The sequence below is a fragment of the Nicotiana attenuata genome, unplaced genomic scaffold (genome assembly GCF_001879085.1).
Source record: "Nicotiana attenuata strain UT unplaced genomic scaffold, NIATTr2, whole genome shotgun sequence".
NCBI lineage: Eukaryota > Viridiplantae > Streptophyta > Magnoliopsida > Solanales > Solanaceae > Nicotiana > Nicotiana attenuata.
Window position 1 is genome coordinate 48715 of NW_017670638.1, and position 23437 is coordinate 72151.

Here is a 23437-nt window from a genome sequence, read left to right on the forward strand (position 1 = left end):
CCCCTTGAATATGGCGTGTTATAGCATCCATCACCAAAGCAAATAAGAGAGGGCTAAGTGCAGATCCTTGATGAAGCCCCATTACCACCGGGAAATGGTCTGAGTCGCCACCCACCGTCCTAACCCTAGTCTTAGCTCCATCGTACATGTCCTTGATCACTCTGATGTAGGCTTCCGGCACGCTCTTCGCCTCCAGACACCTCCATAGCACCTCCCTTGGGACCTTGTCGTACGCCTTCTCCAAGTCGATAAACACCATGTGCAGGTCCTTCTTCTTATCCCTGAAGTGTTCCACCAATCTCCTGACAAGGTGGATAGCTTCTGTAGTGGACGGCCCGGCATGAAACCAAACTGGTTCACGGATATAGACGTCATCTCCCTCACCCTCGCCTCAACCACCCGCTCCCAGACTTTCATGGTGTGGCTTAATAATTTGATACCCCTATAGTTGTTACAACACTGGATATCCCCTTTGTTCTTATACACGGGCACCACTATACTCCACCTCCACTCCTCCGGCATCCTCTTAGTCCTGAAGATCACATTGAACAACTTGGACAGCCACTCTACTCCTGACCTACGTATGCATTTCCAGAACTCCACCGGGATTTCGTCTGGCCCGGTCGCTCGACCCCTACTCATCCTACGCAAAGCCCCCACGACCTCCTCCACCCTAATGCGCCTGCAGTAGGTCTCTATGACACTCTGAATTCCCCAACTCCCCTAGCTCTACGTCTCGATCCCCCTCCTCGTTAAGCAGGTCTCGAAAGTACGCCTGCCACCTCTGCTTGACTTGAGACTCCCCCATCAGAACTCTACCATCCTCGTCCTTGATGCACCTAACTTGGTCTAAATCCCGCGCCTTCCTCTCCCTCACTTTAGCCAACCTGAATAACTTCCTGTCCCCGCCTTTCTCCCCCAATTCCTCGTACATGCGACCAAACGCCGCATTTTTTGCTTCCGTGACCCCCAGCTTCGCTTCCTTCCTCGCCACCTTGTAGCTCTCCCTGTTGACTCTCCTTTCTTCCTCGCTTGAGCTCCCCGCCAACTTAGCAAACACCGCCTTCTTCGCCTCCACTTTTCCTTGGACTACATCGTTCCACCACCAGTCACCTTGATGTCTGCCTGAATAGCCCTTGGCTACCCCGAGCACATCCCGCGCTGCCTCCCTAACCAAGTTCGCCGTCACTGACCACATTGCGTCCGCTTCCCCAGAACTTCTCCAAGCTCCACCATCAGCTAACCTCCTCTCCAACTCCTGGGCTTTCTCCTTAGTCAAAGCTCCCCATCTAATCCGCAGCCTGCCCCGAGCACCCCTCCTCTTCCTCTTCACCCAGAGACCGACATCCATCACTAGGAGTCTATGAAGAGTCGAAAGTCTATGAAGAGTACTCTCCCGGGATAACCTTACAGTCCTTGCACAACCCTCTATCGCTCCTTCTGAGGAGGAGGTAATCAATCTGAGTCCTCGCCGCCGAACTTTTGAAAGTAACCAAATGCTCCTTCCTCTTCTGAAATGACGAGTTCGCAATCAAAAGCTCGAAAGCCCTAGCGAAATCAAGCAGCGAAGTGCCTCCTCCGTTCCTAACCCCAAGGCCAAAGCCACCATGCACCTCACCATAACCACCAGCATCAGCCCCAATATGACCATTAAAATCCCCTCCAATAACTAACTTCTCAGATTGGGGAATACTACTCACCAACTTGTCCAAGCCCTCCCAAAAGCGCCTCTTAACCTCCTCGTCTAGGCCTGCTTGCGGCGCATAAGCGCTGATGACATTGAGGACGCAACCACCAATAACCAACTTAATAGACATTAACCTATCGTTCACTCGCCTAACCTCCACCACAGACTCCCTAAGATCCCTATCAACCAAGATACCCAATCCATTCTTACCCCTCACGACCCCAGAATACCACAGCTTAAACCCGTCTACATTCCTCGCCTTCGACCCTTTCCACCTAGTCTCCTGCACACAAGCTATGCTGACCCTCATTTTCTGAAGAATCTTCGCCAACTCAATGGACTTACCCGTCAGGGTGCCTATGTTCCACGACCCGATCCTCAATCTATGAGCGCCCGCTATCCCCTTCCCACAGAGCCGCTCCCTGCCCCCCCACCACCACCACCACCACCACCACCACCACCCCCGCCCCCCGAGGACATGACCTTACACCACCATTCCCCGCCGCGGCCACTATCCCTCCAACCGACTATAAAAAACAGTGATGCACACACGGAGTTTAGCAGAATACGAAAAAGGGTGCTAGCTAGATAGCGATAGCGTAAACCACACACATGATGCTAGCTAGAATACGTAAAAAGGTGTGCAGAGTAAACAAGAGTAAACAAGAGACCAGGAGATACCAACTCCCGGTGAAAAAAGAACCTGGAAGTAAGCTTTGATGCGCCCGGTCAACTACTGGCAACTCTTGCACGTTCCGGCCGGTGTTGCTTCGCTCTTCACTTCCAAACGCCTCAAGCTCGCCTCGTCCGCCGCGACAAGCCAACTTATTTAGTGCTTACAAAATTGCAGAGAAATTGTTTCAAGCCCCAAGAAAATCATTGAAATAAACAATGTAGGGTGAATCAAGGAATATGAAAAACAAAGTTGTAGAGTTATAGGAGCGCTTTTTGAATGATTTCATCATATACTATGTTATATGTAGACTGGTCATCATCGTTATCCACCGTAGATGGTCGGATTAATATTTTTATACGGCTTGAACTCTTTGTTCTCGATAAAGCAACATATAGCTGGCCATGAGAAAACACTGGCTCACGTAAATAAATACCAACATAATCTAATGTTTGTCCTTGTGCTTTATTTATCGTCATTGCAAAACACAAGCGTACCGGAAATTGTTTTTTTTTAAATGGAATAGGTAATTTCTCATCATCTGAAGATAACAACGGTATCCTAGGAATAAATACATGTGTATTTTTAAAATCACCGCTTGCAATTTTAGCGCTTATAACACGGCTCTTAAAATTACAGCATATCAGTCGTGTACCATTGCATAGACCTTCACAAGGATTTAAGTTTCGCAACAACATAATGGGACAATTTTCCTTCAAGATTAATTTGTAAGGAGGCAAACCAGCAGGGTTTAATGAATGTAGAAAATCCTCAAACTGGCTTTGATCATTTGGTTCAACAGTTTCATCCATTGCAATAAATGTCTTGGCATCTTTAGGAAATTGAGCTATAAGTCTATCATTTATTTCATCAAAAAAGTCATTTTTTGTCGTCAAAATAACACGAGGAGTTAAAAAAGAAGAATCGTGAAAAGACGTATGCAAATCAGGATATATTATGTTGAATAAAAGATCCAGCGATTCTTTTTCAGTAATATAAGGAACAATTAAAGAGCTCGGAATTTCTATTTTACCATCCATATTTGTCTTATCTTTTCCATTTCCAATTCTCATCAAATATTCACAAAAAGAAGGATCAGTTTTCGCACGCATATTCTCTGATAATTGAAGTTTTTCAAGCTCATTCCATATTTCGGAGTTCAATATGCTTTCCCGAATGAAGTCTTCCTTTTTTCCACTTCGAACCACAGGAAGAGTTTGTCTAAAATCTCCTCCAAACACAACAACTTTTCCGCCAAAAAGTACATTTGTGTCCATTATATCTTTCAAAAGAGAATCTAAAGCTTCAATCATGTTTTTCTTGGCCATGGATACTTCATCCCACACAATTAATTTTGCATCGCGAATCAAAGACGCCAATGAGCTTTGCTTACTGATATTGCAAGGAAACTTTTCATCAATATTAATTGGAAATTTAAAACGTGAATGAACTGTTCGTCCTCCAGGAAGAATAGAAGCTGCAACTCCAAAAGTTATTGTTGCTAATGCTACAAATCCTTTAGATCTCACAATCGCTAATAAGGCACAATATAAGAATGTTTTACCACTTCCTCCAGGACCATCAATAAAAAATGCTCCTGATTTGTTAGCAAATGTCGTATGCCATTTTCTGTTCTGTATTTAATTTTCTATGCAACAGTAAGTCTTCATCGCTCACAATGATATTTCTTTCAAAATATACTTCCTTCGCTTCATTTGCCATTTTTGAAGACGTGATACTTTCTGAAACAAGGTTAAACTCATTAATATCACGGCCCATGGAATGTAATATATCATTGATGTGATTCAAGACAGTAAGGTGGATATCTTTTGTCGTTATATTGGCTAGGTTCTTAAAGTCTTCAGACATTGAATCTTCAAATTGTTTCCACAGTTCCCTTGGATTGTCAGGGCTGCAATGTACTAATATTGTAGCAAATAAACGTCTTAAACTATAAGGCATTCGATAACATGCAGCCTCTGACATACATTCAACTAAGCTGTTGTCACGGTGCAACAACCCTCTTCTTTTCGCAGATTCTCTAAATGTGTCGCAACATATCTCGTTTACTTTTAGAAGATCTTCATATGATTTTGGTGCTCTCACATTCATTAGTAATAATCTAAGGTAATATCTTTCTCCTTCTGTTGGATGACATGTTACAACGCGGCCAATAACATGACCTCGTTGCCGTCGAGTCCACATTTTGTAGGTAGATGACCATACGAAGTGTTGTGGAAAATCTTTATACAACAACTTAAGTTCTTTAGCATCTTCGTTTGTTTCATTCATCAAAAAAAATTCTGTTAGCATCGGCTTCTTAATCATAGGGTTTTTCAGGATACTGTCTATTGTGTCAGTTTTTTTAAAGGAGACAAATTGTAGTCCATCAAGATGTAGCTGGAGGTGATATAACACTTGGAGTCATTTCATTGATAGGAAATGCAAATAAACGCCACATAGCTTCCGGAGGTGACACCCATCTAGCAGATTGATACTCTTTTATTTCATCTATTTGTATATTTGTGTTATCTTTGTGTAAGCCAAACGAAATTTTATCATGCCCTTTACATATATATTTGTATATATATTTCACAACTTTAATATCAGAGCAAACTTCCACATTTATATGACAATTATATTTACACAACAAATAAGGATTGTAAGGAACAACCCATGAGTTATCAAGAAATTATTTTCTAACTTCTACAGATTTACCAGTGTTTCGTCTTCTATAAATTGGATATGAGTTCTTTCCTTTTGCTGTCTCATCAGCAAAGCTTTTGGGGTACTTAAATTTGCACTCATTTTTTTTCATACATGAATTTGTAGGATCTAAATTACCACAAGGCCCATGCATCATGTGTTTAATAACAAGCTTATGTAAGTAAGAGTGTGTATAAGGATCAGGAAGCTCAGCACAAACAAATTTGTCATAAGCCTCGGGCGTTAATAATTTGTAGTCATCAGTAAGTATAATAAGGAAATGAGCAAGTGGAAGACCTCGTTTTTGAAATTCTATAGTATACATATAAGCTGCAACTTTTCCAAATATGTTTCTTTTCAATATATCTGTTTTCATCTATTCTACCTTTGCTCTGAACACTCGACTAATTAAATCAGGTCTATTTTGAGTTTCGTCTGTTGGGAACAAATGTTGCTTTATTTCGGGCCAAGAGGGATTGCATGTCATTGTCATAAATATATCAGGCTTTTCAAAATGTTGCACTAGCGCAATAGCATCCATATAACGTTGGCGCATATCTCTCGGACCACCCGTAAAACTTGTTGGAAGAAAGTTTTGTTTTCCTATCTTGGAAGCTTCTCTTTCGCAAGTCTTAAGATATCTAGAAGTCCTTGTAGTACATCAACCCGAAATAAATCTTGGTTAAATGAGGCAAAATCTAACCTCTGAGTTTCTACTTTTATGAATTCATCAACTGAATATTGTTGAAATAATCTACCAGAATGTAAAATGACGTTTTCCTCATTGTCTCTCATCTGGAGTTTGTAACAGTAGTATTCACGACAGGAAACATTATTTCCTTTTCGTTTCCCCTTTTGCAAAACATCCGCTTCCATATCAAGTAGTCCATCAATTGAACACATGTTAGAGACACTCGGAAGTTGTTCGGTCTCATAGTAAGCTCGTTTTCTCAATTTATTTTTAGGTTGTACGATTTTTGAAGTACCGCAATGCCAACCGTTTTGACCATAGGAAAATAAAAGTGGATATTGCAAAGGATCATACCAGCCATAGTAGTAATTTACTAATTGGCTTTTGTTACTGTGAGTATAAATTCGAATATGGGGTGCGGAACTATTATTGTTCGTTTCTTGTTCTAGCCATAATGCTGCGACTTCTGACACAATTGGCAAGTTGTATATTCGTTGATCTAAGCCAGAGCCACATCGCAATGCAATATAAAAGTTTGATAATTCTAGGATATGTATAAGAGATTTCAAGAAAATACAATAAGGATTTATCTTCAGTATATCCATTAGCTTCTCAACAATCGATTGTCGAAGTATATGTGAAGAAGGCATTCGATTCAATATTTCTGTATTCTCATCATAAAAATACAGCTGTAAATTTCTTGGTTGACGATTTATTGGAATTAGATCATTTATGAAGTGATACATTTGACCTTGTACTTTAAATGTATAAATTCCTTGGTTTCTTTTTGCTAGTGCTTTGTCGTAGTTCACTCCAAGTGAAGTAAATGCAAACATATTGTTGTATAGTCTGAGGTACGTACGAAAGTGTTCAGATTCTTCGGTATTGCCTAAATATAGATTCAAGAGTTCATTAGGCATTTCATGTGACATCAACTTAACTGAACCATTGCTACAGCAAAATGCTGGTGTTTCATATTCAAATCTTTTTGCTCCACAATATTTACAGTTCGGTACAATTTTTAAATTAGTTGCACCACTGGGTAGTTCCCTAATGTTCCAGTTCAAACCTATTATTTTTGATTTATAACCTATGTACATTAGTTGCAACAATATATCATGTTAGTGTTGAGAAGAGAGGAGCAGTAAATGTTGTTGTAAGAGTAAATGTTGTAATAAAATTAAAGTGAGACAAACCTTTGTTTGTGACGATAGATGTATCTGCATGATGTTGTTCATAGGGTACACCAGAGCTGGAGCCTAATATACAAACAACTCAAGTTAATAAATTAAAAGAGAGTACAATCAAATTGAAACAACATATTTTCACTCACTTACCATGTTCAAAACGGAGAAGTGGTCGGTAATATTTTTTCCTTTGTCACAACCAGCTACTGGCCCAGCAATCGAACCTTTTTCAGGAAGGCAACACGATTCCTCTATTTTTAGTATTCTCTGTCCAGATAACTCAGTAGCAGTCTCAGAAGATGATGCTACTTCAGTATGTTCAACCAAGAGACCTTGGCTTGTCGACTCAATATTTTTTGATCGTCGTTGTGCTAAAAGCATTTCTTTTTTATCAGCTGACTGATTTGCATACACATCATGTCTCCTGAGCTTGATTTTAGAAGCTCTTTCTGCTGAATACTGTCGCTTCCTCTTCTGGAAGAGCCAGCTTGGCGCAATAGTTTTTTTATCGGTAGGCATCTGTATTTGAATAACCAGTAAAACTTAGTAAAGAAAGAATTGAAAACTTGATTAAAGATATTCAAGAAATTTTGGTAACACGGAGAAAAAGCAGATGTTATTACGACTGGCATGCTAAGTGAAATTCATAGACCAAAATCCTTTGAAGTTGAGCAAATATACAAACTTAAATCACAGTTCCTTTCACTCTACTTTCAGATTCAATCCAAACACACATGAAAAAAAGAAAATGAATTGAGATCTTACAATTTTGAAAACAGGGTAATTCAGAATACCATCTTAACTCTAGAATAGAAATCAGTGCGATTAGATCAGTACAAAGGATTTGCTAAATGACCAGAATAAATGACCGGAATAAAATACCTCGATAAACATTTCATCTTCTTCAAAATACATACAATATTCAGAAATTTACCACATTAGTTTTTGATTCTATTAATCACATCAGTATCTCTTCTTTTATAGTTGTAGAACAGAGAGCAGGTATCAAGCTTCTTTCTCTGTTTTAAATGCTTTTGTTTTAATTCAACAAATCTGACGTGAGCCCCCTCCCTCCCTTTCTTTCCCCTTCCCTTTCGCCTTTCCCCCTCTTCTCCTTCTACTTATATCCTCTTCTTCCTCAAAATCAGGTGTTTGAACAACTTCTACGGCAAGCCTTAATTTCAATTTTCAAACCAATCCAAAATGTTATGTCCAAAAAAAGAAAAGATCAACATCAGTAATAGCGTTAAACCCATCAAATTTTAAAGCAAAAACCAATTGAATTTCAGCTGATTTTTTTAAAAAACCATCGCGATTACAAAATCGATTAACGGAGAAGGAGACCTCCAAATAATTACATAGTCACACAAGTTTTCCAGTTTACCCAAAATCACACAAGTTTTCCAGTTTACCCAAAATCATAATTAGGGATTAAAAAAAATTAGGGCTTTTAGCATAAGGATGAATTTTGGAGTGCAAGGGTAGAAATCTAAGGGGAACAAAGTCACAGAGAAAGAAGAATACCTAGCAGTAGTGATACGATCAGCGAGAAACAGAGTAAGGCAAACAATTAGATAGAAATTGAGAGGTGGCCTTGTCCTTCTCATTTCACGTGCAGGACTTTGTAGATGGAGACACGTATAAAAATTGTGGTACATGAAATGACCAAAAAGGGCCTTGATTGGCAAGCTGGCAAGACAACGCCCAGCTGCTTCCAAGGCTCTTCTATATATCTATATATATATATATATATATATATATATATATATATATATATATATAGTAGGAGAATTTCAGTCCTAGTACAAGTCTACAAAAGGTAAAAATTTTATTTTCCCGGTAATTATTGATCTATAAATGATACGGAACGGGATTCGAGTCGTAAAATTCAATTGAGGACGAATATTACGGCCCCTATCAGTCATGCATAACGGTTCGCTGCATCTCCTGGGGTCCAGAAGCCATACTTGGTTTGGGGTACGTCTCTTTTGACGTGTCCGATCTCAGATACATAGTATGTTCTTCCTGGGTCTCGGTACGACGAGTTCCGGCGTCGATTATAATCAGGTCGAGCCGTGCTTCCCCTTCGTTTTCTCCTCGGAAAATCGGGGAGAATTCTACCTCCAATTTTACCCATACACAATATGCAAAAAATTGCTTCACAAATTTTATTACCATCGCGTTGTTGGAGACAAATTCATCGATTTCAGCCTAGTGTCTTCGGGATATTTTCTTCGTAGCAGTCTACACAAAAATTGATGTGCAGAAGTGAGAAAGCTTCCAGAAGAAAAGGATCGGAATTAATGTTTCACATCTTCCATTCCTTTTAGAAGAAAATAAGTACGTACCTGGAAGTATCTCTCTAGCTTGAACTTGGCCTCTGGAGAAAGTTCATTCAAGTCCTCTCGAGAAAGTTTATCATTGAAGGGGAGCCTTGGCGTAACTGGTAAAGTTGTTGTCATGTGACCAGGAGGTTACGGGTTTGAGCTGTGGAAACAGTCTCTTGCAAAAATACAGGATAAGGCCGTAAAATAGACTTTGTGGTTCGGCCCTTCCCCAGACCCTACGCATCGGGGAGCTACAGCTTCAAAGCAAGAGACTTGTAGCGCAAACCTTAAGACTAGTTGTATTTTTTAATATTCGAAATTTTGAATTAACCTAGTTATTTGGTGTAGTTATAAATTTACACCAAACCTACGATTTACGTTTAAAACCCCTAAAATCGATTTGGTTAGGTTCGATCCGATTTTTTAATCGACTTTATAGCTTATTTTGACACCCCTAATTTATTTGATAACAAAGAACAAGTCAATTTTTTGGTGGTAAAAACCATTTTCATCCTCCACATAAAAGCTTAAGAAAGTTGACTTTTTTCAAATTTTTTTGATAGTTTTCTAGATTTTGATGAATCGTAAGATAAAAAAAGACCTTTTATTTTCAATTTTATCAATTATTTGATAATTATTAGTACCAATTTTGAGTTAATTTACATTCTTTATAAACCGTTGTCGCTAGTAGTAAAACTGTAAAAGGTAGCAATATAATCAAGGGCGGCCAGAGGGTAAAGCCACTAAAGCGGTGGCTTTAGGCCCCGGAATTTTGGGGGCTCCAATTTTTGTTTCCCAATTCTTATTTGATGTCCGATATTTAATTTGGGACATTGATTAATTCAAATTCGTACCGTGTAAAATCCATTAAAGTGGGAACTGCTCCTTATAAGGGATTTTCGTTCCAAATACCGGAACCGAATACTTCCGATTAAAGAAGGAGATGTGCTATCCATCCCACCACAACTCTTCTCGTGAGGCCCCAAATCTTTTGAAGAAAATATTAAGTATTTCAATGTAGAAAAGTAAAATATTTTATATTAAAAAAAAAAGGATTACATTAATCATTAGAAAATATGTAATACACTTTTAAACTCTAGTTTTTTCCTCAGGTTTTCATCATTGCAACAAGTATATTGAAACATCAAAAAATTCTTTGAATACAAAGTTATCAACTTCTTGAATCATGTTCTATTACTTAAGATCATACTGCACATGAGAGATTAAATGGTTTATGCTGAAAATTTTAAGTAATTTTATTCTCAAAAAGCTAGAAAATCTACTTTAACTTAAAATATATATGATTTTTTTAAAAGGGCCTCACATTAAAGTTTGGCTTTAGGCCACCAAACTTATCGAGTCGCCCCTGCAATATATAAAAGCATGGATGCGGCAAATTAATGGGGTGAATGAAAGAGAAGTCATAGATTGATAAATATATAGTTAGAATACGTAAAATAGCGTCCACTGGCCATTTTCCGCCCTGTTTTGTAAAATTATCATTGCGCTAGAGTTTCACTTGTAACATTATTCTGAAATTTCACTTGTAGAAGTTGAAACATTGTGAAAATTATGGTTATAAGGGCATTTCAGTTTTCAATCATGTCTTTTAACATTTCATTTTCTGGTTATAGTTTTCTCGATGATGGGAAATTGAGCTGTACATTATGCGTAAAATAGAAGAATTGGTATGTATGTTTTCCTTGCGAGTCCAGACTCCAGACCAATTCTTTTTCAATTTCAGTGATTCTACGATTAAAATAATTGACAAAATCTAAAATCATATGTAGCGAACAAATATTTAAGCGCCTGGTAATGAACATATATACTCAAGATTATGTACAACCAGCATCGGTGTATTGTCACAATTCGGCTTTTAGTGGACTAGCTTTGAGACTATGATAATTCTAAGGCTCTACTTCGTGTCCCAAATTATGTTTCCCTTGTATTATTTCAAAGTTGGTATAAAAAGGTTATTTACGCTAATTATCAAATGAAATTTTTTCTCATTACTTGTGTCCTATGAAAACTCAATGGTTTCTTAGAAGGAGCTCTTTTATTATAGAAAATGGGTACAATTTTATGAGGATTTATAGTCATTATCAACTTCAAGTTAGTGCTCTGCCAAATACACATATAAATATTGATTTGTCATAGTCTATTCTAAAGATGTACCCATAAATATTGATTTTCACGACGACATGATATTAAGAAGTCAAAATAAAAAACGATAAGAAAGTTTCTTGAGTTTTTATTAAAGAAATGAATGGATAAGGTTTGTCAGATTTCCATGCCCTTTAATTGGGTTGTATTTTGACTATTCTTAAATATTTCTTTAAGATGTTAATCTCCCCACTAAAATAAAAATAAAAAGAAATAAAGAAAGAATTAATCTAAATAGCCGTTCACCTAACCACTTGAACTAATTAAAAGTAGCCAACAGACGTATAATATATGTATAATTTATTTAGCATATGAGTAAAATCGCGTATAATCAATATATAATCTTTATATACCGGTTAGGAAATATAAACAGTAAATATGACTTGTTATTTGTGTAAAGCAATTATCTATTAGTGATTGCAAGGCATTTTCTAGGTTCCTTCCGAATTCTAACTAAATTTTCTTGCCTTCTCTCTTTATCTGTTTAATTTAGCCAACATGTTACTACGTGATATTTATGCCACAAAGTCGTAAATTTTTAATATTATAATCTCTATATTTTTTTGTTTTCTAATCCATCTTGTCTACATTAAAAACCATAGCTTCTTCTCCTGCCATCAAATGTTGATGGTTAATCAAAACTTTAACATTTGGATCGCAAAGGTATAATAGTGATTTCTTCTTCTCAATTATGTCTTCTTAATCTTTCTGATTTTTCAATTTTCACTTTTAGACATGATTATCTGATTTTTTTTCTTTTTCAATTATATGCAGGAAAATTTGAAACAAAATGGATATGGAGGTTGAAAGGGTAGATTCTTTCACAAATCCCACAAGGAACTATCAAGACAGCGGTATGTACAATTGGCAAAGCCTTCAAAGCAATCTACAAGTATTAAATGGCGTAGCATCAAAATATGAAGAACAAGTGAAGGAAGCAGAAAAAAAGAAAAGAAAAAGAGAAGTTGAAAGCTGGTATGAAGAAGTTGGGAAAATTAAAAATGAATTTCGGAAATTGCAGAAGATTTATTTATTAGCAGAAACACCACAAAAGTGTATATCAGAAATTGGAGATCATTTGTGTGTGATTAATGAAGGATTAATAGGACTTATTGAGCAGAGTCAAAATTTTAGCCAATTTTTTGTTGATGTTAAGAAAACAATTATGGATAATAATCAGTCATTAGCAGTGAACTCAACTAATACCTTGGCTGATCAAGAATTGCATCAAGATTTACAAAGAATTTGGGCTTGCTTATCGGTTGATTGCTAAGGGAAGTCATTTTATTTTTCTTTCTTATTGTTTCTATACTACTAAAATTGCCTTGAATCTTGGTTGTAGGATCAAGTTAAAAACTTCTTCTTAGTCTTGGTTTTAAGATTTCCTGATAGTACAATTAATTGCATGTAGTCTTGAGCCGAGGGTCTATCGGAGACAACTTCTCTATTCTTCCGGAGTAGGGGTAAGATCTGCGTACACACTACTCTCCTCAGACCCCACTTATGGGATTTTACGAGGTGGTTGTTGTTGTTGCTGTACAATTAGATGCATGTCGTCTTCTTGAGCCGAGGGTCAATCGGAAACAACCTCTCTATTCTTCCAGAGTAGGGGTAAGGTCTGCGTAAACACTACCCTCCTCATACCCCACTTATGGAATTTTACGGGATTGTTGTTATTGTTGCTGTACAATTAGATGCATGTAGTCTTCTTGAACCGAGGGTCTATCCGAAACAACCTCTCTATTCTTCCAAAGGTCTGCGTACACACTACCCTCCTCAGACCCCACTTATGGGATTTTACGGAGTTGTTGTTGTTGTTGTTGTTGTTGTACAATTAGATGCATGTACGCCAGGGGCGGATTTAGATTGTATCCGGTTCACGTGAACCTAGTAACTACCTTCTGCCCAAGTCATATTTATATATTAAAAAATTTATAAAATATTTATAAATATTTGAATGGAAGTCCGATATCGTTATAGGAGCCTTTAAATTTTAAATTTTAAATATGCCTCTGCATGTACTTAAACTTTCTCGAAATATTGTTGTTATATGCTCCATGTCCTGTATCTCCATATGCTGAAATTGATCGGGCAAGATGAATATGAAACGTTTTTTTTTTTTTTTTTTTTTTTGCGACCGCTCCTAGCTAGGATGTATCTAACATTAATTTATGGGATCAGATTCAAATATTTATAAATATTTAATAAATTTCTTAACATGTATACAAAATTTGAACAAAAACTATTAAATTCCATAAAATCGCGATTTATAAGCTAAATCCACTCCTAAATCCAACTAGATATCATATGCTCACACATCCGGTGAATTGCAATTAATTTGCACCATTGCAAAGCCACCCCATTGTCAAGAGTAATTTTTTCTTTCGTTTTGTTTATCTATCGAGTATTCAAATCTCACTTATTCGACTAAATAACTGTTAGGTGTTTGTCCAGATTTTCTTGTCATATTTGGTTTTCCTATTTGTTGAAGGAAAGGACAACATGTTTACCTTAATTGGGTTTTCCTTCTTGTAGAAGGAAATTGCAAATCCTCTATATTTGGCTAGTCCTTTTTCTTGTAGGAAAAGGTTTGGATTTCTATAAATTGAGGATCCTTCCTTCTCATTCAGTAGCATCCACAATGTAGCCATAGGGGGTTTGAGAGTCGTGTTTAGGGGGAGAACTTTACGGGACAAGTGTTAGTGTGTCACTTGTGTTTGCCTCTTCGTGAGATTGTTCTCTCGATATTTTTGTACTCTCTTTTACTATAGTGGATTGCTCATCTCCGCCGTGGACGTAGGTCATTTGACCGAACAACGTTAAATGTTTGTGTCTCTTTTGGTAGATTTCTCTTTTGTTGTTGGATTTATCGTCGCTCAAAGTTTGCTTTACTAGGTTCCGCATGACACATATTTTTTTCGATCCTAACAAGTGGTATCAGAGCGAGGTTCAAGACAGGTTCACTTGGTGGGTTCAGTTCTAGCCGCAACATATTTGACGATAATCGTGATTTTTATCTGAGAAATTTGACCGGTGTGCTACGCACGTTGAAACAAACTTTGTTGGTAGAGATTTGGAGATGTGACCTGTTGAAGGCTATGTCAAGAAGGTGGATCAAGTTTATTTTGTCAGAAAATTCAAGCCAAGGGAGAGAACTGTTAGGTGTTGTCCTGATTTTCTTACCATATTTGGTTTTCTTATCTCATGAAGGAAAGGCAACATATTTACCATAATAGGGTTTTTCTTTTCCTAGATGAAAAATATAAGTCTTCCATATTTGGCTAGTACTTTTTCTTGTAGGAAAAGATTTGAACTTCTATAAATTGAGGATCCTTCCTTCTCATTCAGTAGCATCCACAATGTAGCCATATGGGGTTTGAGAGTCGTGTTCAGGGGGAGAACTTTACGGGACNCCATAGGGGCGTTGGAGAGTCATGTTTAGGGGGAGAACTTTACGGGACAAGTGTTAGTATGTCACTTGTGTTTGCCTCTTCGTGAGGTTGTTCTCTCGATATTTTGTACTCTCTTTTATAATAGTGGATTGCTCACCTCCGCTGTGGACGTAGGTCAGTTGACCGAACCACGTTAAATGTTTGTGTGTCTTTTGGTAGATTTCTCTTTTGTTGTTGGATTTATCGTCGCTTAAAATTTGCTTTACTACCTTCCGCATGACACCTGACTTTTTTCGGTCCTAACAATAACTAATCCGATAAATTTGCGTTGTCATAAAGTTCTCTAAGAGGGTAAAGCCCTCCTAATGCGCGACATGAAAATCTCTATGACTAGTGGGGGATTTAGAGGCTAACATGCGGCTTCTCGGGAATCCAGTAACAGCTTTAGCCCAAAATTTGATCAAGGATAGAAGAAAGCTACAACCCTTAATTAGTAACCACTTTCTTGCGGACCTCATGTAAAAGAAAAGAAAAAAGCAGCAAAAACAACAAGATACTTAGTTTTTGTGCTAACTCGCTTGCTGCACTATGGCTTTTCGACCTCCTACGGGTTCATTCATTCCCTCCAGCTTACACGGAATTAAAAGAGTACTTAAGACGGACTGGTGGTTTATTTTCAAAAGGAAAATCAGTGATGGCATTCACAGGATAACATAAATACCAAAATAGCTATTGTATGCCAACACATAGCGCATAATGTAGCACTGTGTTGATTCAATTATGCATGTCAACGCTTTCTTAACCTTTATATATATATATATATATAAGATTCACCTATACATGCGCTTCGAGGAAAAACAAAAGTGCCAAAAACCAATCTTTATGAGACCAAGTATGATTAAAAAAAATACTAAAGCTTCATGCACTGAAAAATAGTCTCCAATAGAATCTATTTATAAGAATTTATTGTTATATAAAAAGAATTCTCAACAATGCAAGTGGCCATTCATAACACTTGTGGATTATTTCTTACAAGGATCTTAAGGAGGTCCTAGTTAGGAAGTGTACTGCACAACCGCAGAAGCAGCTCCCTAACAACTTTAATTATATAATAGAATTAAAATAAAACAAATATGTAAGTACTTTCTCAACACAGAAGAATGAACCTTAAGATGAGCAACAAATGGCAGCTCAAATTTCGATGGAGTCCACAAGTAGGGCATTAATGTGAGGTTTTAAGACCTTTTCTGGATGAGTGTATCCATCTAGATTGTGTATATATGTAACCTCAACAATACGAGCAAGATTGAGAATACGAAATAAAATCTCCGTAGATACAGGGGTGGGCCTAAGAAATCCTTCATTAAGATCCTTCCATGCTGCTTCAGCCATTCCTTGAAATTTAGCCATTGCCTCTTTTGTTGATACGCCATAATCTCTCATGCAACACTCAATTCCTGTTGCAATTTGTCCCCTACTTTTCTCAACCTGAAAGGCAGATAGATTAAGGGTCAGCTTTTATATTGTCTCAATTGTCGTCACAACATTTTGTTTGTCTAAATCTCATATAAGGATATACTATCGTGAGATACAACTAACTCATACCTCGTATGTTGCTGTGTCATCAATAACTCGGCATATAATCACACTAGCTTCAAGAATTTTAGGGTTCTTTGACAACCACTCAAAATCCTGCTCCGTAGCAGACTTCATACCCAAATATGATGTTGTCGCAAGGTAGTAATATGTAGTAGTTGCTAATGCATTGCTTAGATATTCAGAAACAGGTGGCATATATCCTTCAATAAACCATGTTGACTCGACATTATAATTTTTTACTACTTCTTTCATCTGTGAATACAAAAAATATATGTTCAAATGTTAGAAAATTTTGATTAACTGTATCAAGTTTATGATCACTAAAAGACGTACACAAGGTAAAACAAAGTGAGAAATGGATTAAGGAAAAAACAAATTTCGAAAGTTAAGTTGATCAAACATACTCTTTCTATTGCATGGCAGACAATATGAGATCTTCCAGCACTAGACAATTCCTTTTCATAATCCTTGTAAAGATCTAGAATAGCTTTATAACTAATTTTCATGTAATCAGGAAGCCGATCAATTTCGTTGATATCCCATCTGCAGGATGACAAAATTAAGGTGAACTCATGCATTTTGAAAGACCACAACTATAATGAGTAGAAGTTCGTCTTAATCTTTTCACGACGACATTCATATCAAGGAATATGTGAATAAGTGAATTGATGAAATTCATACCTTTGAATGGCATCTGTGTATGTCTCAAGTTCTTTAATTGTACCATAAGCATCAAAAGTGTCATCGACAATCGAAATCATTGATATGGTTTTAACGAGTATGACGCGAGCTTGAGAGTATTGAGGCTCAAAATAAACTCCTAATGCCCAAAAGTAGCATTCAACTACTCGATCTCTAGCATATGGAAGTGTTGTTACGAAATCCAAATCTTTCCACCACCTGCATCATAACAAATTAACATCAGTACTTGAGATACGATCAATCAAAAAAGGTCCATTGTTTTTATATATCGCACCTTGATACTTCAGCAAGTTCTTGTTTGTGCAATATTTGGAGCAAGTTGAAATCCAATTTGGCAAATCGAAGTAACACATCATTTTTTGATTGTTCCTTCTCATAGATTGATGAGATGAAGAATCGGGTCTCGACTCTAGGAACGCCCTTGTGCAAACATTGCTCAAGGGCATGTGTCACTTGCTCCCTAAGTGGAGATTTCAAGTGTGGAGCTGCAGATTCAAGATGGATAGTGGAGAAAGCAAGTGCCTCTTCTAAGATATCGTCAGCATGAGTCCTTACATGTGAAGCTTCGTACAAGTTCAATAATCCTAAGAAATCACTAGCAAGAGACTCCTTGAATTTGCCATTTTCATCTTGGAATTTGCTAAAAATTTCTGATTTTCAAGGAAGAATACACAATATTAACCTTACTGAAAATTTCTGGTATTTCAAGAAAGAAACTCAAGATTAATTAACCTTTTTCCAATAAATTGATAATAGTTTTATCAATATTAAAGGCGTGCTTCATGATGAACTTACCAGGAGAGATGTTGAAACCATGTTGTCTGAGCAATCGAAATTGAAGTGCAGAAGTGCACAAATCGTTGCAGTTTGAGTTTTGGTTGTAAATCTGATCCAAAATATCATCAATTTCTTTCTCAAAGTGGTAGGATATACCAAGGCGTTCAATAATGTCAATCAAATACAATGTATCAGCCAATTTCCTTCCGTTTTCTAACAGCATACTTCTCGTTTGTTCCTTCAACGCTTCAATCTCTTGAGCATACTTTTCAGCAACCTATTTATAATGTATTGAAAAAAATGAAATTAGCAAAATTAATGTTGTTCAACAAACATAAAGAAGAAATTAACCTTGCTTACAAGAACAAACTATAAATAAAGAATATTATTAGTTAAATTACCTGATTTTCAATGGAGAATGAAAGGAACTGATCACCCCACAAACTAGGGGAGAAGTCGGCGACGGGGCGAACGATCTCTTCTTCATAGTTGCCAACTGCTGCTGAGGCCATTGCTAATTAAAGATGAGGGTATTGTCTTTGTTCTTTTAAGGAAGAAGGAAAGGAACTCTCAATTGTGGAAAAACGATGACTTAAATGGAAGAGAAAGGAGAAGTATATATAGTGGTGAGAGATGCGCAGCCAACTCTAATTAATATTTTTATTGTAAATATAATTTAATAATTTCGGGTTGCCTTACTTGACTTTATTCTAGCTAGTAATCAGTCACCAGGCAGCAGCCTTTTTTGTCCCAACTGTGGACTTCCGTAAAGTTTATCCATACTTTTTATATTCTTTGACGTAAAAACCTTTTACATGCAACTTTTATGAAGTGACTGTGTAAAAACTTTTGAGACTATCAGGTTAAATGTAAACTTTCTTATTAGGGCAGATCTACCCATGTATTCTCAGCCAAAATTAGATTACAAAAAAGTCTAACGCAGAATTGACGTGACTGTATACTAATTAGCTAGTAAGCCAACCAGTAGCCTTTTTATTCATTATTGGCGTCTATATGTGTGGGGTCTATTTAATTCTATTCAAATTAAGTGTCTTGTTTCGCTTCTCAATCATCGTTTAGAATCACTTTAGTTGGGAAATATTAGAAAATTTTGATACTTCTTGTTAGAGTTCTAATTTTATGGTTCCCCACTCTAACTAGTAAAACTTAGATGTTGTTACACTTCTCAGATTCTCCAGTTTGGAATTTGGTTAAATGGCCAATTTAAAAGTAGAATTAGATAATCTAAATAATTAACCAGTAAATTGATTTAGTTACCCGGGGGTTAAAGTGTAAATGAGTGAAAGGTAGCTTCAAACTGGTAAGAAACTATTACTGCGATTATAATAAAAATGAGGTAACTATGACGCACTGAGAAATAATGAATTTGCTACAATAAAAATTGCGCGATTACAAAATGCAAGTGCCACAGATGACATAAAGAAAGCAAGTGTTTCGGCTAGCTTTGTGCACCTCGATTGTTCCATCAGGTACATGCTATCTCCCGCCAACACGGGTATCGAACAACTCTAACCACTAAGACTTAGATAGGAAAAAATCACCTAAATTTTATGTCACTATTGAAATTTGGTCTCTAAGATTTGCACTCACTTTATTGATCCACCAGGCCATACACCTAGGTGCTAAAGTGACTTATATATACATATAAGTGACGGAAGTATTTATGAAAATAATGGTTTAAAAGTGAGTTTGATAGGAAAAACATACTAAAGTTGTAAACTTTAATTTGAATAGTTTAATGAACTTGAATTCTTGAAAGTAATGAAAATTGTATATAACAATAAAATGGTGTCAGACATTTAGAACGTGCTAATGAAAGCGAAGGGATGGAGACGAACACTCTACCACATAGTGGAGTGGATAGCTAGGACTACTAAAATGGAGATCGATTGTGTACAACAACAATCCTATATTTGATGTGTACTCATCCACACTTACGTTCCTTGTAGAGGAAGGCTAACTGCTTTTTGACTGGGAGCCTAGGTTATAAGATCGGCTCAGGATCATGGATCATTTTCTATCTGAGAGGAAGGTTGTAGCACAAAACGTACTTCTAAGTAATTGCCCCATTGATCCTATGTCTATCTATATGAAGAAGAAATCATGTAAAGCATGGGATTCTTATTTGTACAAATGGTACTTCGAGCTTAGAACGAGCATGAAGATTGTCATATAAATTGGAATAGAGAAAATATAATTTAGAGTTATTATTGCATCCTAGATGTCATATACAGTTCTGTATCAATATACATGTATCTCGTGATTAGACTTAAATTTCTCTTGTATACAGGCAAGACTGAAGTAGATTTTCAGATTAAGGTTAAGAATGAAAACATAAAATTAGTATATAAGGACAAATGGTTGACAACTACAAAAGAATTCGATTCTGATCGATACAAAATATTGTGATTACAAGGATCTAAAGGAGATCCTAGTTAGGGAAATGCACTGCACAACACACAAAAGCAGCTCCCTAACAACTTAATTATACAACAGAATAAAAAAAATATATATATATCTTCTTTCTCAAAAAAGAAGAATGAAGTTTCCAATAATTGGCAGCTCAAATTTTGAGGGAGTCCACAAGTAGGTCAATAATGTGAGGTTTTAAGACTTTCTCCGGATGAGTATATCCATCTAAATTGTGTATATATGTAACCTCCACAATACGAGCAAGATTAAGAATAGGAGTTAAAAATTCTGTAGAGACAGGAGTGGGACTAAGAAGTCCTTCATTAATATCTTTCCATGCTGTCTCAGCCATTTTTTGAAATTTAGCCATTGCCTGTTTTGTTGATATACCATAATCTCTCATGCAGCACTCAATTCCAATAGCAATTTGTCCCCTGCTTTTCTCAACCTAAAAGCAGATAGATTAAAGGTTAGCTTTTACATTGCCTTAATTGTTGTCGCAACACTTTGTTTGTCCAAATCCCATATAATGATATAATTTTTTGAGATGCAACTCATACCTCGTACGTGGCTGTGTCATCGATAACTCGACATATAATTACACTAGCTTCAAGAATTTTAGGATTCTTTGACAATCACTCAAAATCTTGCTCTGTGGCAGACTTCATGCCCAAATACGATGTTGTCGCGAGGTAGTAATATGTTGTAGTTGCCAGTGCATTGCTTAGGTATTCAGAAACAGGTGGCATATATCCTTCAATAAACCATGTTGATTCGACATTATAATTTCTTACTACTTCTTTCATCTGTGAATACAAAACATATATGTTCAAGTGTTAGAATATTCTGACTAAATTGTATCAAGTTTCTGATCACTAAAAGAGGTACACAAGGTAAAACAAAGTGAGAAATACATTAAGGAAAAAACAAATTTCGATAGTTAAGTTGATCAAACATACTCTTTCTATTGCATGGCAGACAATATGAGATCTTCACTACAAAAAACGAGAGTAATTGTGGCGGTTAATTTTGCATATAGTGGCGGTTAAAAACCGCCGTAATTGTCATTAATGGCGGCTTAACCACCCGCCATAATCGCTTCCGCCAAAAGGTTTAATACGGCGGTTTCTTTGGAACCGCCGCAATGTTAAGACTGGCTGCTGATTGTGGCGCTTAGGAACCGCCATAATTGATGTCTTTCAAATTATAGCAGCTTATACACTGCCATAATTGTAATATATTTATTGTTAATTTTTTATTCTACATTTAGATGCTTTTTACTGCACAAAATCCATCATAATATGTAATCAAGCACCCATCATAGTAATTAACATAAATTATAGAGAATTAGATAAGCAAAATATTCATCATATTAAAACATAGGTACCCAAAATCCCATATCATCCAAGATTCAAGTTTAAGTTGGTGAGAGTTATTCACCAATTACAATACACAAAAAATATAGTTCATCCTAACAATTACAACACAAGAAAAACATAGTTCATCCTAACAATGATTACTAATTGTCATTTGCTCCGCTTTCGTCAAAGGATCTTCTTGGCCTAGTTGGTGACGGAACGCCATCTCCTAAATTGGGTGCCTGCAAACTAATTAGTAGTGACATACTCATACCATGCCAGTATTTTGCAGATACAGATAAAACGTATAACCCCTACAAATATCGAGCAAAAGTAAAAGTCGAGAAAAAGGTAGCATCAAATAGTAACACGCAGGGAGCAACAATTTCTAGTAGCAATTTACAAAAATAATGAAGTACAAGATATAATAACAAACAAGAAGAAAGTATCTTTCAAAAAATCCAGATCAATATGTTGTTTTAAAGTGCAGATTTCACTTGCTCAACCAGACTACTCAATGTAACAGCAGAAATTGGACTGTGCAGATTCAGCTGTGAAGTTACAGAGTTCTTCTGCAGCATAAACCTAGGTTAAAAACTGGGAGAAACTAGCAGTGGCAGATCTCAAACTGTGCAGAAAATGGACTGATCAGTGGTTAACGCAAAGAACGCAAACTGAAGCTTAATAGCAATCTGAACTCCCAAAGAACTCAGCTCCAATTCTGGGCGGTAAATTAACCTGTCAAACTGAAGTATTGTCACGACCCAATTTAGGATTGTGACCGGCGCTTAGGAGCAGGTGCTCCCAAGTAAGCCTCATCGGTAATTTTACAGAAAATCGGATAGAGTTTCCCTTGTTTTTGGACCATCCCAAAAATTTTCCTGTCTCAAATCAACAACCAAACATCCTAATATCATACCATACAATTGACAACTTGTCAATTTACCAATACAAGTCTCCACCATAACTAAACCACCAAGTAACCACTAGAAATACTAATTTATCTCCAACTTTGATAAATGAGAACGATACTCAACATAAGGCTAAAATAACAAAAGAATACTCATGACACTAAATTAATGACTATGGAGCGACTCTAAGAGTTCAAAGAAAAGAGTATAACAATATAATAAAATCTCCGCCCACGCGAACAAGTGCGAGGCTCACCAAGAACTATCAACCTGTGCGCTCTAATTAACGAAATCCTCGCCCGCGTCAACTGTTGTCTCTGTAAAAAAAATTAGCAGGGAATGAGTTGCTAGCTCAGTGAGTAATAACAATTAACCACAACCGTTTTTTTTTATTTGGGGACAAGTCAGAAAACATGCTAGTATCTCAAACAGAAAATAAAAAAAATGCCCTTTCAGAAACTACAAATAACTTTCAGTCTCATCATGCTTTTCTTGTAGTATAATACAATTAACAATTCAGTAACAAGCTCGTAACCACTGTATAATATCAATATTCACATTTTGGGAGGTTTCAATGAACGGATCATGTATTCGGTATAACTGTGGACTTCTTTGCAAGAAGTCATATATAACGGTAGTCCCTACTCGAGGGAAATTGGTAACGGTATGCTAGTTCTACCTTCCCACTAGCGAGGGCTATAACTGTACTCTATAATCGGTAAATACAAGGTGCACCAGGTCTAACGAACCCGCCGTTAGCTATGGGATCCTTCAATGTCTACTCCCATTTATACTTGTCTCTGTAATCCGTATATACTCGTAGAAACTTTT

At 36.8% G+C, this 23437-nt stretch overlaps 4 protein-coding genes, 1 long non-coding RNA gene and 1 pseudogene across 7 annotated transcripts; 1 reads left to right on the plus strand and 5 right to left on the minus strand.

Moving 5' to 3' along the window:
* Positions 1-2107, minus strand: LOC109241779 (the record flags this gene model as incomplete). The annotated part of the gene is given in 1 exon segment (XM_019408552.1): positions 1-2107. A coding segment is annotated over 1 exon segment (678 nt). The 5' UTR covers positions 1352-2107.
* LOC109241767 (craniofacial development protein 2-like) lies at positions 1380-1997 on the minus strand. The gene has a single exon (XM_019408545.1). The coding sequence runs from the start codon at positions 1995-1997 to the stop codon at positions 1380-1382; it is 618 nt and encodes a 205-aa protein (XP_019264090.1).
* A 51-nt stretch (positions 2108-2158) lies between the features above and the next one.
* Positions 2159-8575, minus strand: LOC109241780. Of its 3 annotated transcripts, none has more exons than XM_019408554.1 (4): positions 8469-8575; positions 7095-7463; positions 6954-7016; positions 2159-2511 (listed from the first exon to the last, which is right to left on the minus strand). In XM_019408554.1, the coding sequence occupies exons 2-4, from the start codon at positions 7461-7463 to the stop codon at positions 2272-2274; spliced, it is 672 nt and encodes a 223-aa protein (XP_019264099.1). In that variant the 5' UTR covers positions 8469-8575; the 3' UTR covers positions 2159-2271. The 3 variants fall into 3 exon arrangements, with proteins under 3 accessions (XP_019264099.1, XP_019264098.1, XP_019264100.1); XM_019408553.1 differs by lacking the exon at positions 8469-8575 and adding an exon at positions 7827-8460; XM_019408555.1 differs by lacking the exon at positions 8469-8575 and adding an exon at positions 7827-8460 and having other exon boundaries at positions 2159-2522.
* A 3334-nt stretch (positions 8576-11909) lies between these two features.
* Positions 11910-12628, plus strand: LOC109241774. Its single transcript, XR_002070291.1, has 2 exons — positions 11910-12097; positions 12209-12628. It is a non-coding gene; the product is annotated as an uncharacterized LOC109241774 (long non-coding RNA).
* Positions 12629-15759: 3131 nt separating this feature from the next.
* On the minus strand, positions 15760-18492 carry LOC109241781 (5-epi-aristolochene synthase 3). Its single transcript, XM_019408556.1, has 7 exons — positions 18306-18492; positions 17923-18181; positions 17402-17777; positions 17107-17325; positions 16830-16968; positions 16432-16677; positions 15760-16314 (listed from the first exon to the last, which is right to left on the minus strand). The coding sequence occupies exons 1-7, from the start codon at positions 18414-18416 to the stop codon at positions 16018-16020; spliced, it is 1647 nt and encodes a 548-aa protein (XP_019264101.1). The 5' UTR covers positions 18417-18492; the 3' UTR covers positions 15760-16017.
* Positions 18493-20488: 1996 nt separating this feature from the next.
* On the minus strand, positions 20489-21326 carry LOC109241775 (annotated as a pseudogene).
* Between the last annotated feature and the right edge of the window lie 2111 nt (positions 21327-23437).